This window comes from Phyllostomus discolor, chromosome 5 (assembly GCF_004126475.2).
Source record: "Phyllostomus discolor isolate MPI-MPIP mPhyDis1 chromosome 5, mPhyDis1.pri.v3, whole genome shotgun sequence".
NCBI classification, from domain to species: domain Eukaryota; kingdom Metazoa; phylum Chordata; class Mammalia; order Chiroptera; family Phyllostomidae; genus Phyllostomus; species Phyllostomus discolor.
Window position 1 is genome coordinate 25,224,540 of NC_040907.2, and position 11,783 is coordinate 25,236,322.

General features: G+C 56.8%; 1 protein-coding gene across 1 annotated transcript; it reads right to left on the reverse strand.

Moving 5' to 3' along the window:
- Positions 1-7,763: 7,763 nt before the first annotated feature.
- POU3F1 (POU class 3 homeobox 1) lies at positions 7,764-10,804 on the reverse strand. Its single transcript, XM_028513764.2, has one exon. The coding sequence runs from the start codon at positions 10,753-10,755 to the stop codon at positions 9,403-9,405; it is 1,353 nt and encodes a 450-aa protein (XP_028369565.1). The 5' UTR covers positions 10,756-10,804; the 3' UTR covers positions 7,764-9,402.
- Positions 10,805-11,783: the final 979 nt, after the last annotated feature.

The following is an 11,783-nucleotide window of genomic DNA, read 5'->3' on the forward strand; positions in this document are numbered from 1 at the left end:
CAAGGTCACGTAGCTGGTGGTGATAGGCCTGGGACCAAACCTTTCACCACACCTCCCTCGTGCTGAGATGCCGCTGCCATTTCTGGCAGGAAAACCGAGCCCCGGTGGGGCTCTTCAGTCTCGGCAGAAGTTGGGCTTGAACGCTCTTTCCTTTCCCCCACTTCCTTTCAAAGTCCCTCTGGTTCAGGGCAGCACCTGGCATCTCTGGAGTGAGAAACTAGAGTTAAGGGCAGTCCTAGGCCACGCAGGGGCCACACTGACTACGTCCTCCGGAAGGCCCTGGAGAAACGAGCGGGGCATGGAAGTCCCCAGTGCTCTGACCCACCAGAGTCATAGAGTCGACAATAGACTTCATTGTTTCCTCCCAAACAATGGTCTCACTTGGGCCCTCACATGCCCACCCTACGTGACTGAGAGGTAGGAAGGGGAGGAAGCTAATCTAGGAGGGTTTTAAGAATGGGGGACTAATAGTTTTTATGCCTGTGTCCCCACTGCTCGACATAGGGACTGACACACTGGATGGCTGGATGGGAGGCGGGTGGTGGGTGGCCGAAGAGGTAGTTGAGGGTTGCATGGATGAATGGATGAGTGGATGGGTGAGCAGATGGATGAATGAATGGTTGTATGGATGGGTGGGTGAGTTGATGAATGGATAAATGGCTGGATGTAAGATGGACAGACGGATTTTTAAATGAGGGAAAGGCCATTTCATATATCGAGGTCTGATGACAGATGAGCCAACTTGGGTCATACTAAGAATGGACAGCGGAGTGAGGCCTGGACCCAGGTAACTGACCACTCCACCCCTTGAAGTCAGAGTGCCCTGTAGCATGGTTTGGTGGTCAGTCCCGGGTGAGGGCGCAGTAGAACCAGGAGTAGGTACCTGCAGGAATCTATAGTCAGACTTTGTCTCACATTAGGTGGCTCCATGGGGCCTGGAGCCTTGATCCTGAGTTGAATCTTCTGTGCTGAGGTCAAAGGAAGGGGGAGAAGCCCACTGGCGGAAGGTCCTGCGCAGGGCAGGAAGAGGTGTGAAGGTTCCGGAAGGGGGAGTGAATGGGGTCTGAGAGCACTGGGGCTGTGTGATTTTGCCTCCTTGGGATCAGGCCCTGAGCTGGGACCCCTGAGGCAAACTCCTACTCATTCTTCATGACCCAGCTTGGTACCACCATCTATGTGTGAGGCCCTCCTCGGCCCTCTGGGTCCTGTTTCCCCAGCATCCAGCACAGAGCCTTGGGAGAGGCTCAGTGGACATTATGGGGACACAGGATTGCCCCAAAGAGGCGGGAGTAAGGAAGGGGTTGGAAAACTGCACCTATCACTGACTTTCTGGGTCATTCTGGGCGAGTCCCTCGACACCCTGGGGCCTCCATTCCGTCCTCTGTGATCTGGGGATGGACAGCTTGGACTTTCCAGAGTGGTTTCGAGAATGATGAGGAGCAATCCAGCGGGGGAAAAGCACTAGGTATTGTTTTTCTGTACCGCTGCAGCCTGGCAAAAATGTAATAATATATATTATACATGTAAAAATAATTTTATAGCTAACATTTAATGTGTAATTACAGTCTACCAGACTCTCCTGTAAGTGTTTATATACATCATCTCTCGTCTAATCCTCACAGCAGTCCTACCAGGTACTATCTTTACTCTACTTTGACAGAAGAGGAAACTGAGGTATGGCAAGCATTAAGTAGCTTGCCCAAAGTCCCATGAGTAGTAGGCGGTGCAGCAATGACGAAAGCCTGGGCAGGGGCCAGGACCCACATTCTTGGCGAATGTATGGGCTATTCAGTGTGCAGCACTCTGAATAGAGGCATCAGGAGGGTTTACTGACTTTTAAAAATATATACATAGTTATTTATTCTTTTAGAGAGGGGAAGGGAGGGAGAATGAGAGGGAGAGAAACATCAATGTGTGATTGCCTCTCACGCACCCGATACTGGAGACCTGGTCTACAACCCAGGCATGTGCTCTGACCGGGAATCAAACCAGTGACCTTTTAGTTTGCAGGCCTGCACTCAATCCACTGAGCTACACCAGCCAGGGCTACTGGCCTTAATGACCCCAAGCAAGCCATCAACTTCCTTGAGCCTCATGGGATTCACCTGATGGCAGCATGGTGGGGAGGGGGACAGATCCTAGCCAATTAGCCCAACACCCTTGGTCTGCAGCTTCCCTCCCTGGCCCAGTCCTGAGTTCTGAGACCGCCTCTGCTTTGTGCACATCCCCCAGGCACTGGGCACTGCTGCCTGCCTGGGGGGGTTGGAGGAGCGGTGAGGGGGGAGTATAAAAAGAACACTGTTTTGGGTACCAGGTAAAGCTGGTTTCATCCCAGGTTCTATCATCATCTAGTTTTGCGGCTCTGCACAGGTCACTAAAATGCTCTACACACCCGTGTCCTTATTTGCAAAGTAGGAGTAACTAATGTGAGTTAATGAAACTAAAGAATAAAATAAGTGGTGGAGAAGTATGACGTCTGCATGACCGGGACAGAGTGGGGTCTGTGGTAAAAGTGCATTATATTTTGGTTTTCTTCCCTGTCCACCTGTTTTCATACGATGCCCTGCCCAAGGCCCACAACCAAACAGCTTTCACTCATTCATCACCTACCTATGCTAAGCATTCTCTGCACATCCTCCCACTTAACTCTCAAAATAGCTCTACGGTCTAGGAATGGCTGTGGCCACTGCATTAGGGAACTGAGGCAGGAAAGCGCATCTGCCTGGAGTCGTATAGTGCACAGGGTGTGGAGCCAGGATTTGCACCCGGGTCTGCCTGGTCTCACAGCTCCTGCATGTCACTGTTCAGCTCTCTGTCTCCCCCTGAGACAGCAAGACCTTCCCCAGGGACTTCGGTGACAATGGGAGAAGGCAGGTGACCCACAGTGGCTGGAGGGGGTCTTGTTGGAGGGTCAGGTCTGTCTATGAGCCACTGGGGTCAACTGTAGCAGCTTTTGCATGGAGGGAGCTCTCCGTCCGCCCCAGGCCAGCCGGCCCCAGGGAAAGGCCGAGGACAGGGACCATTTCCCATCCTAAGCCAGGGCAGCAGTAGCAGTGCAGGGTTCCGGTCTGCTCCTGTTCAGGGCTGAATAATCTGGAGCCTTTGAAGAAGGATTTCTGAAAAGCCATCAGGAGTGAATCATTGACTCAGGGAGGCGATGAATCAACGGGGAGTTCATAAAACGGCAAATGAATCGGGTGTGAGAGCGACAGAGCCACTGCTATTCCCCAGAACCCTCTGGGGACAGAGAGCCGAGAGAAAAGAAATAAAAATAACGCGGGCCTTCCGCCTGCTACAAACCTGAGTCAGCCCCTCCTTCCAGGTGGAAAGACAGAGGGGACAGAGGGATGAGACCCACTGGTGGGTGAGACCCTCCAGTGGGAGGCTCCCCGGGTCCAGGCTGCAGGTGCAATTAGCAAACGCTTTCCCCCCTTCTTTTCAGAAGCCCTCACAAGAAAGAACACTGATTTTGACGAACACCCAAAATAATGTGAGATCAGGCACCATGCATTATGCATGAGGTCTGATTTAACATGAACATTATTTCTTGTGTACGAGACCATATGCCTCCGTGCTGTCTCTGCAGCCTAATAATACCCAGACCCACCCTGGTCAGGCTCAGCCAGAGACACGTCCACTGGGTGTGTGTGCGTGGGGGGGGGCCTTGAAACACAGCCCTCCTGGTACTAAGCTCATCTGAGGGGAGTCCTCTCAGATGACCTGGAGGCGGGTCGTGCCCCTGGAAAAACACCAGGGAGCTGGAGGTGGGTGTGGCTGTGTGAAGTGTCAATGTATGAGTGTGTGAGAGAGACAGAGAGAGACAGACAAACATCGGGAGCCCGTGACTAGATGATGCTGGGTTCATCACGTGGTGTAGTGGGGACATGTGAGTAGCTGAGGTTTTACTGCACAAGAGGAATGATGGCAGGAACGGAGAGATCTAATTGCTGTGTGTGTTTGTATATATACACGCATATGTATGTGTGGGGGTGTGTGTTTAAAAAATAAGATCACACATACATACAAACACACAGCCCAACTTTAATTATCTGAAGGGAGCAGGAGCGAGCTGGGAGGAGCTGGGAGGAGCTGGGAACAATGACGGGCAGAGATGTGTCTGGAAAGCGGTTTGTGGGGTAAGTGCTTGGAAATCCTGGGAGTAGGGGAACCTCGACGAACGCTGCAAAGGAGGACTGTGCGTGCTTCATCGAATATTACAGGTGCCAGGTACCCGGTGACCCTGGAGAGCTCAGCACCAAAGCCCACAAAGCTGGTACTGGACAGCCAAACAAATGGTGGTACGGGTGTGACCACGAGTGTGTTAGCCTGAGTAACTGAGCAAGCTGGTGAGAGCATGCACTGGGGTTTTAGCTGGTTGACAGAAGTGGTGGGCATGGGTGTGAGTGGGAGACAGACAGAGGAGGCGGCTGTGAAGGCATATTCCCGAGAGTGGCCGTGGGAACGGCTGGGGTCATAGGTGGAGCGAGAGGGGTCTCCGGCAGGCCTGTGTGTGAGCGAAGTGTGCCTGTACCCTTGGAAGTGACAACTGCCTCTGCTCCACCTGGTGCTCCCAAAGAGTAGGCAACTCGAAGCCGACTTTTTGAGGGGACGCTCAGCTGTGAGGTGGCCCTGGTGACTGTTGCTATGTCCCAGCTCAGGGACCAATAGAGGGCAGTCCTCCCACACGGAGGCCTCCCAGGCAGCATGAAGAGCCCCGATCGGCTGGCCAAACACTAAGGGCAAGGTTTTCAAATATGTCAGGCAAGGACAAGATTGACAGCTACTCTGGCTTCAGTCGCTAAGCGGGAGGTCTGAGTGAATCTTCTAGTTAAGCTTAGGAGGAGCAGCTGGGCCCAGATAACAAACCTCCTCTCACTCCTTCCTCCACTCAGGTGGGTCTCCTTTCTGGAGCTCAAGCTCTGCTGGGGAAAGCTTGGGCCTGGGTACATCATCACTGCGGGCTGGACGCTCCCACACACAGGCCCAGAGCCTCTCTGGAGGAGGCTCCAGTCCAAACAGCTCTAAGTGGGTAGCTGTGGTTGTGGGTCAGCTTGTCCAGTGGACATGCAGTTGAGTCCTGGGGTCAAGGGATGATTGCACCAGACCGAAGCCAGGCAACAGATAAGCTAGTGCAAATTCCTTGTGCAGGAGGTGGGTGTCCTTGAGGTACCGCACAGGGCACCTCCTGGGTTTGCCGGGATGACCCCAGGTGACCACAACGGCTACCTGCCTTCCTCCTGTTGTCGGCCAACTCCCACCCTGCAAATGTTCTCCCAGCCGAAAGCATCGGCAGCGTGGTACAGGCCTGCTTCCCCCTCTCCTACCTCTGGGAGCAGTTATGGATTTGCAGGCGCGTGGCACACACAAATTCATACACCGACACGTGGAAGTTCACACGGGGAGAGTGGAGCTCTAACAGGACGTGTGGCCACACAATCATAGAAAGTGATTTTGTTCAAATGAGGAAGGAAGATGGGATCAGAAAATTCCAAATTAGCTAGGGAAAGCTTGGGCTTCCTCCAAGGACGATGCTGGGGACTTCTTCCTCTCTCCAACGAAAGGAAGTCTGAGGCTCTCAGGAGGGAGCGGGCAGATCCACACATACACTGGGCGGGGGAACGGCTCTGTCAAGCTCACAGCTGACTGTGCTTTTTCTAAACTCTATTCAGGGAGTAAGATTTCAGGGTAAAATATTTCTCTCCCTATGGCTTCTCCTTATATGGTCAAATGTGCTGCGGTTCCTACCCTCAGTCCCAGCTGGAGTCGGGGGAAGGAGCCTGAGGGGCCTTCGGTGACCAGAGGTTGGTTACTGGGTAGCTGTCCCTGGCCGGTGTCTCATTAAGCAAAATCCTCACAAAGTGGGAGATTTTCTTCCGTCCCCTTTTCTACTTTTTAAAAATCTTTTTGTTCTACTCGTCAGCTGCTGCTGGTTCTTGGGAGGCCACATTGTTTTGCTGTTTTTGAGTTGACTTGCTTAAATAATAAATCCACCCTCTTGTACGGGATTAAGCAGATAATTAGGAAATCAATCAATCAATTGGTGTCAGCTGCAGGCAGAGGCCAGTGAAAGGCCCCGTCTTCCTAGTCGCCCTTTCCAACCTCCAAACCTGCTGAGGCTCAGGGAGGCGCGGGCCATGGGGAGCTGCTCTGAGCTTCATGTGCTTTCATTTCGGGGCCCCGAGGCTGGGCCAAATCCCCAGGAATGGGGATCTAAGGAGGGAGCGTGGGACTGCTTTGAACAAAGTTCTGTACGTCGTGGAGCAGGAAATGAGAGGCCAAGGTAAGGTGGCCTGATGCTCTAGGACACGGTGTCACCCTGCTGGCCCGTAAATTTCTGGCTTCCTCTGTAAGGAGCATGGAGAGGCTCACTGGCCTGCCAGTATGGGGACTGGCTGGGACGCGGGTGCCAATTACAGGGCTAATTGCTCACTAGGCTGGAGTGAAGGAGAGAGAGAGAGACAAAAAAAAAAAAAAAGGAGCAGTGAGTGAGAGGCTGAGCATCTGAGAACCGTGGTGGCTTTTGTACTGGCAGACAGAATTCTCCCAAGACTGAAGGGCAGAGCCCAGAAAGTCACCGGAACTCTCAACATGGTACAATCACCCTGAGGCCCCAGCCCGGCCAGGGACTGCCAATGTGGGGGCCTGGGAACACCCCTCTGAGCATCCTAGATGCCGTGGGCTGGAGCCAAGGCCTCTCACAGGCGTGGGTGTGGGCAGCTTCCCTGGTGGCAGTGGGGCCACACCTACACCCTCGCCAGACACAACTTTCTCCCCAGTCATGCAATGGTGCCTTCATGCTTTGTCCCCATGCAGAGTAAAAGGAACCTCATGTGGTTTCTCTTGAGAAGGGAAAAGAATGAATCTATAGAATAAACAGGGCTGTTTTCATAGTATTTTTAAGGAGAGTTGTTTTAAAGGCCAATCTTGGCTGGGACACAGGTGGTCTGAGCTGCGGGCCTGGAACAACGCTGATCTGCCTCCACCATGCTGACTCTGGGGAGGGCGTATGTGGCTGCGGAAGGCTCGAGATGGGGGTGTCTGAGGGGTCTGCATCCTCCACCCGGGTGACTACACAGCTGTGGGGCCCTCCCTCAGGCACAAGCTTCACTCTCTGGGGGAACGTGGTCTTGGGTATCATCCCTAGAGAGGAGATGGCAGAGCTTTTGATGGTACAGTTGTTTACACCCCCCGCTCTTCCACAGGAGAAGTTGAGGCAGGCGGGGTTTTTTGGCTGAGAAGTAGGACAGCCGTAGCTGAAGCAAACAGATACGGTTCCCTCGCTAAACCCACTCACCTCCCGAAGGACCACGGTGAGAACTGCCAGTGGATTCAGGGAGGTTTAGCACCACTTGCTTGAGGTTGGAGAACTAGCTGGGACGGGCTGGTGGGGCCTAACCCGGCTTCCCTAGGACCTGGAATGGTGAAAACTGGCCCAGACCCCACACGGGGAGTGCAAAGTGAAACCAAAGGCAAGGGCTGGGGTGGCGGGTGGGGGATACCAAGATGCCAAGCTAGAGGTCCAGGTCAAGGCAGGCTCAGCAGTGGGGCTGTGCCTGAGGAATGGCTGACCCATGTTCAGGGTGGCGCCTGCAGGTCACTGTCCCGGCCCTGGTCTGGTCCGAGGATAATCTGTTTATGGGAGTGGACACGAGGCAGCTTGATCTTCCCTAAACTCGCCCAACAGAGGCAAGGGCTCGGCTGTTGCCCAAGTGAACAGGCTGTCCTGATCCTGGCCTGGAAGGAGGTTTGTGTGGTCACCTTTCTCTCAAACAGTGAGGCTAGGGGAGGGGAGCCAGGGTGTCCCGTCACTTTACCCACAATCCACCCAGCCCTGGTAGTAAAGAGGACAGGAGACAGCCCTGGGGTACATGTTTATGTGAGTAATAAAATATTTACTATAACATAAATATAAAGGGAACTTCCCAGTCTACGTTATTATTATTTTTTTTGCAATAAAGATACAAAGAGAATGCACCAAATCATTGTTCCAAAAATAATAAAAATAACAAAATTTAAATTCAAACTGTAATAAACAAAACAAGAAATGGAGAAGGGGGAAGCTCCAAACACATCCAGAAATAAATAGAGATGGGTCAGAAATCTGGAAATCATATTAAAATATCTTTTTCGGATTAGTCGGTGTACAAAATCCTTTAGGATGGGGACAGAGGGCAACCCGGAAAACCAAAAATAAAAATCAAGCACAAAATGTTTCTTTCCCCCGCCAGTGTGTACATATCTCACATATTTACACGGTTCCCACCTCACCCCAAACTTGGGTGATTTCTCTCCCAGTCTCCCGCATCCCAGGGGGCTGCAGAGGGAGCAGACAGAAGCTGCGGGGACTCAGGCAGAAGGCTCTCAGGGAACGGCTTATTTCTACAGCTGGTTAAAAAACACCTCCAACTTTTCCAAGTTTCGTTTGTTTGTGGCCAAGAGGGCAGGGCCCCGCGGGGAGCAGGGGCCCTGCTTTGCGGTGGTCGGTCTGCAGTGGAGCAGAAGCCCCTTCCCCTTGGGGTGTGGGTGGGAGCACAGACCCCTACAGCGCGGCTGGAACCGGGCTGAAGCTCGGATAAAACGAAACGAAAATGAGCACTCAAAATTTTTTTTAGGATTTTTTTTTGTTGTTGTTTTTTTTTTGTTTGTTTGTTTTGCTCTTTTTGGGGTAGGGTAGGGAAGGTAAGAGGAAAAAATAAATTAGGCTAGATTAAAGCTTTGGCTATTTCCTGCTTTTATACACAGACGCGGCTCTCGCGGCCTCCCCTCCGGGGCCCCGATAAATACAGTATACAGCGATTTAAATTAAGGGCGCGGGCGGAGTTAGAAGGACCCCAGGAACCGAGAGGCTCCATGAATAAATAAAAACCGTAAAAAACCAAGCCCGGAGGAAGGGTAAGGGGGATGGGGCGCAACCTTATGGGAGAGAAGAGGCATGGAGCGAATAAAGTGACAGTCCCCCACTCTCGATCCGCAGGCTCTAGCATCCGCGCGGGGGAGAGGGGACGGGGAACCCTTCTCTCTTCGTCCTCTCTCCCTTTCTCCCGGGGGATTCCTAACCCCGTACCGCGTTACCTGTCGCTGTGGGGAGGCCGCTGCCGGGATCCGGCCCGAACAGCCCGGGGGTCAGGGGCGGGGGTCGTCGAGGGAATGGGGGCAGGGAGCAGGCGGCGGGCAGGATGCCCAGGGTGAGTTGGCGCTGTCCGGATCTTCCCTTCTTTCCCCCGGGGTTCGGGCGACGCAGCCTATCCGTCGTCTTCGCCGCTGGTTGGAGAAGGTCGTCCGGGTGTTTGGTTTTGTTCTAAAGTTTCTGCGCTTTTTGTAAAATCCAAAGCAACCGAACAAAAAGAGTACAGGCCGCGAGGCGCCTCGCCGCGCGCGCCGGCGGGGTCCCGGCCCGCGGGGTCACTGCACTGAGCCGGGCAGTGTGTGATGGTGGTGGTGGTGCAGCGCGGCTGACGGGGGAGGCGGGGGCGCGGAGGGAGGCGACGCACCTCCCCCGCCCGGCCCTAGCTCTCCCGGTGCGTAAACGTCGTCCATGGGTGGGTGGCCCGCGCCGGCAGCGGGGGTCATGCGCTTCTCCTTCTGCCGCCGGTTGCAGAACCAGACGCGCACCACCTCCTTTTCCAGCTGCAGGCTGTCGGCCAGGCCGGTGATCTCGTGCGCCGAGGGCTTGGGGCACTTGAGAAAGTGGCTCTCGAGCGCGCCTTTGACTCCCACCTCGATGGATGTGCGCTTCTTGCGCTTGCGGCCCTGAGCCGCGATTTTGTCCAGGTTGGTGGGGCTGCCGCTGGACGAGTCGGTCTCCTCCAGCCACTTGTTGAGCAGAGGTTTGAGCTTGCACATGTTTTTGAAGCTCAGCTGCAGGGCCTCGAAGCGGCAGATGGTGGTCTGCGAGAACACGTTACCGTACAGCGTGCCCAGTGCCAGCCCCACGTCGGCCTGCGTGAAGCCCAGCTTGATGCGCCGCTGCTTGAATTGCTTGGCGAACTGCTCCAGGTCGTCGGAGCTCGGCGCATCCTCGTCCGAATGCTCGCCCACTGACGAGCCACCACCGCCAGCGCCTGGGTGCAGGTGCGCTGCTGCCGCGTGCAGGCCGCCGGCGTGTGCATGTCCGTGTGCGTGTCCGTGGGCACCCAGGTGCGGTGGAGGCGACGGCTCCAGCTGTGCCTCGTGACCATCCTCATGCAGCGCATGGTGCAGGCCCGGCCCTGCGCCTCCGCCGCCCGCCGCTAGCATCCCCGCCAGGCCGCTGCCGCCGCCCCCCGGGTAGGCCGCTTGAGCGTACAGCCCGAGCGGCTGGGGTTGGTGGCCCCCGCCGGCCCCTGGGGACGGCGACATAGCCGGGCCCAAGTGGTGCGCCGTGCCGCCCTGCGCCCATGCTGCGCTCGCGTGGGCCGCCCCCTGGTGCACCAGGCGTGCGTGGAAACCGCCGCCGCCGCCGTCGTCGGCTCGACCAGTTCCGCCGCCTCCTGCCTTGCCGTGTTCCAGGTGCGGGCCGCCAGCCCAGTCACCGCCGCCGCCTCCTCCTGTGGGTAGCCACTGGGGGTGCGCTAGGCCCACGGGGTGGCCCGCGCCCGCGCCCAGCCACTCGTGGTGCATTAGCTTCTGCACTTCGCGGTACGCGGCCCCCGCGTGCAGCCGCTCAGCGGCGGCCGCCGCTGCCGCTGCTGCCGCCGCGTCTGGGTGCATAAGCGGTCCCGTGCCCCCCGCTCCGCCGCCAGGGCCCCGCGGCAGGTACTGAGCGGTGGTGGCCATACCGCCCCGCGCCCTGCGCTGCACCACGCCGCCGCTCCGCTCCGTCTGCGGGCCCTGCTGCCGCGCTCCGCCGGCTTAAAGCCTAGACCCGCTCAGCGCTCCGGAGCTCCACCCCGCCCGCCGCCCATTGGCTGCACGCAGAGCCACCTCCCACCCCCCAGCCCGGCCCCCCGCCCCCCCGCCCCTGCCTGCCGCTCGGCCTGGCCGCCCAGAGCTCGCCATTGGGTTTCGCTCCCGGGGTCCCGCACGCCGGCCGTGCTGATTGGCAGCTGGGACTTCATTCAGGGACCCCCACCGTCTGCGTACACACTCACGCCCTGGGGGCGCGGCTGCCACGTGGGGAGTGGCGCGGGGGTGGCACTGGGACCGCGCCCCCTCTAGTCCTGGCTGCGTGGGCCCCTCTTTCCCCTTGCGCTGGAGGCTCGGAGCCCTTAGGGTCCCACTCTACATGCGAGCTGAATTCCCGTCCGTCTCCTACCCGAGCGTCCGGAGGCGGCGGCAATGACTGAGGGCTCCGGGAGGCGCTCGGCCTCTGAGAAGCAGTTCAGCCCCTCGCTCTCGCCTCCGCTGTGCCTCAGTCGGCGGGCTAGGATTCCCGCGTGTCTTGGCGGCTGCGAGCGGGAGGCGGCGTGAGTCCCCAACTCGGTTACGCCACCGCTGCTCACCTTGCCCGTCTTGCTCCCGCGGTTTACAGCGGGCGTAGAGCTGCCATCTGTGCACCTCCCCGCGCGTCTCCTTTCCCTTCTCCTTGTAGAGTCATCGCCGCAACCGCGCCGACCTCAGTTGTCCTGACAGCACGTCCAGCGCGAGCAAAGTCGGACCCGAGGCGGCTTCACGCCTTGCGCGGACTCCCCTTCTCCGGGGCACCGTGGCACAGGTGAGTACCATGTGGACGGCTCGGGGTGGAACGGCCGCTGGCAGCGATGTGATCGGGCTGCGCGGGGTTTTCTGGTTTTGGAGTGAGAGGTATTCGATTGTAGCTTCCAGGAAAACACCGCGGACTGGGGTGGTGGATACGCTGGGGTCAT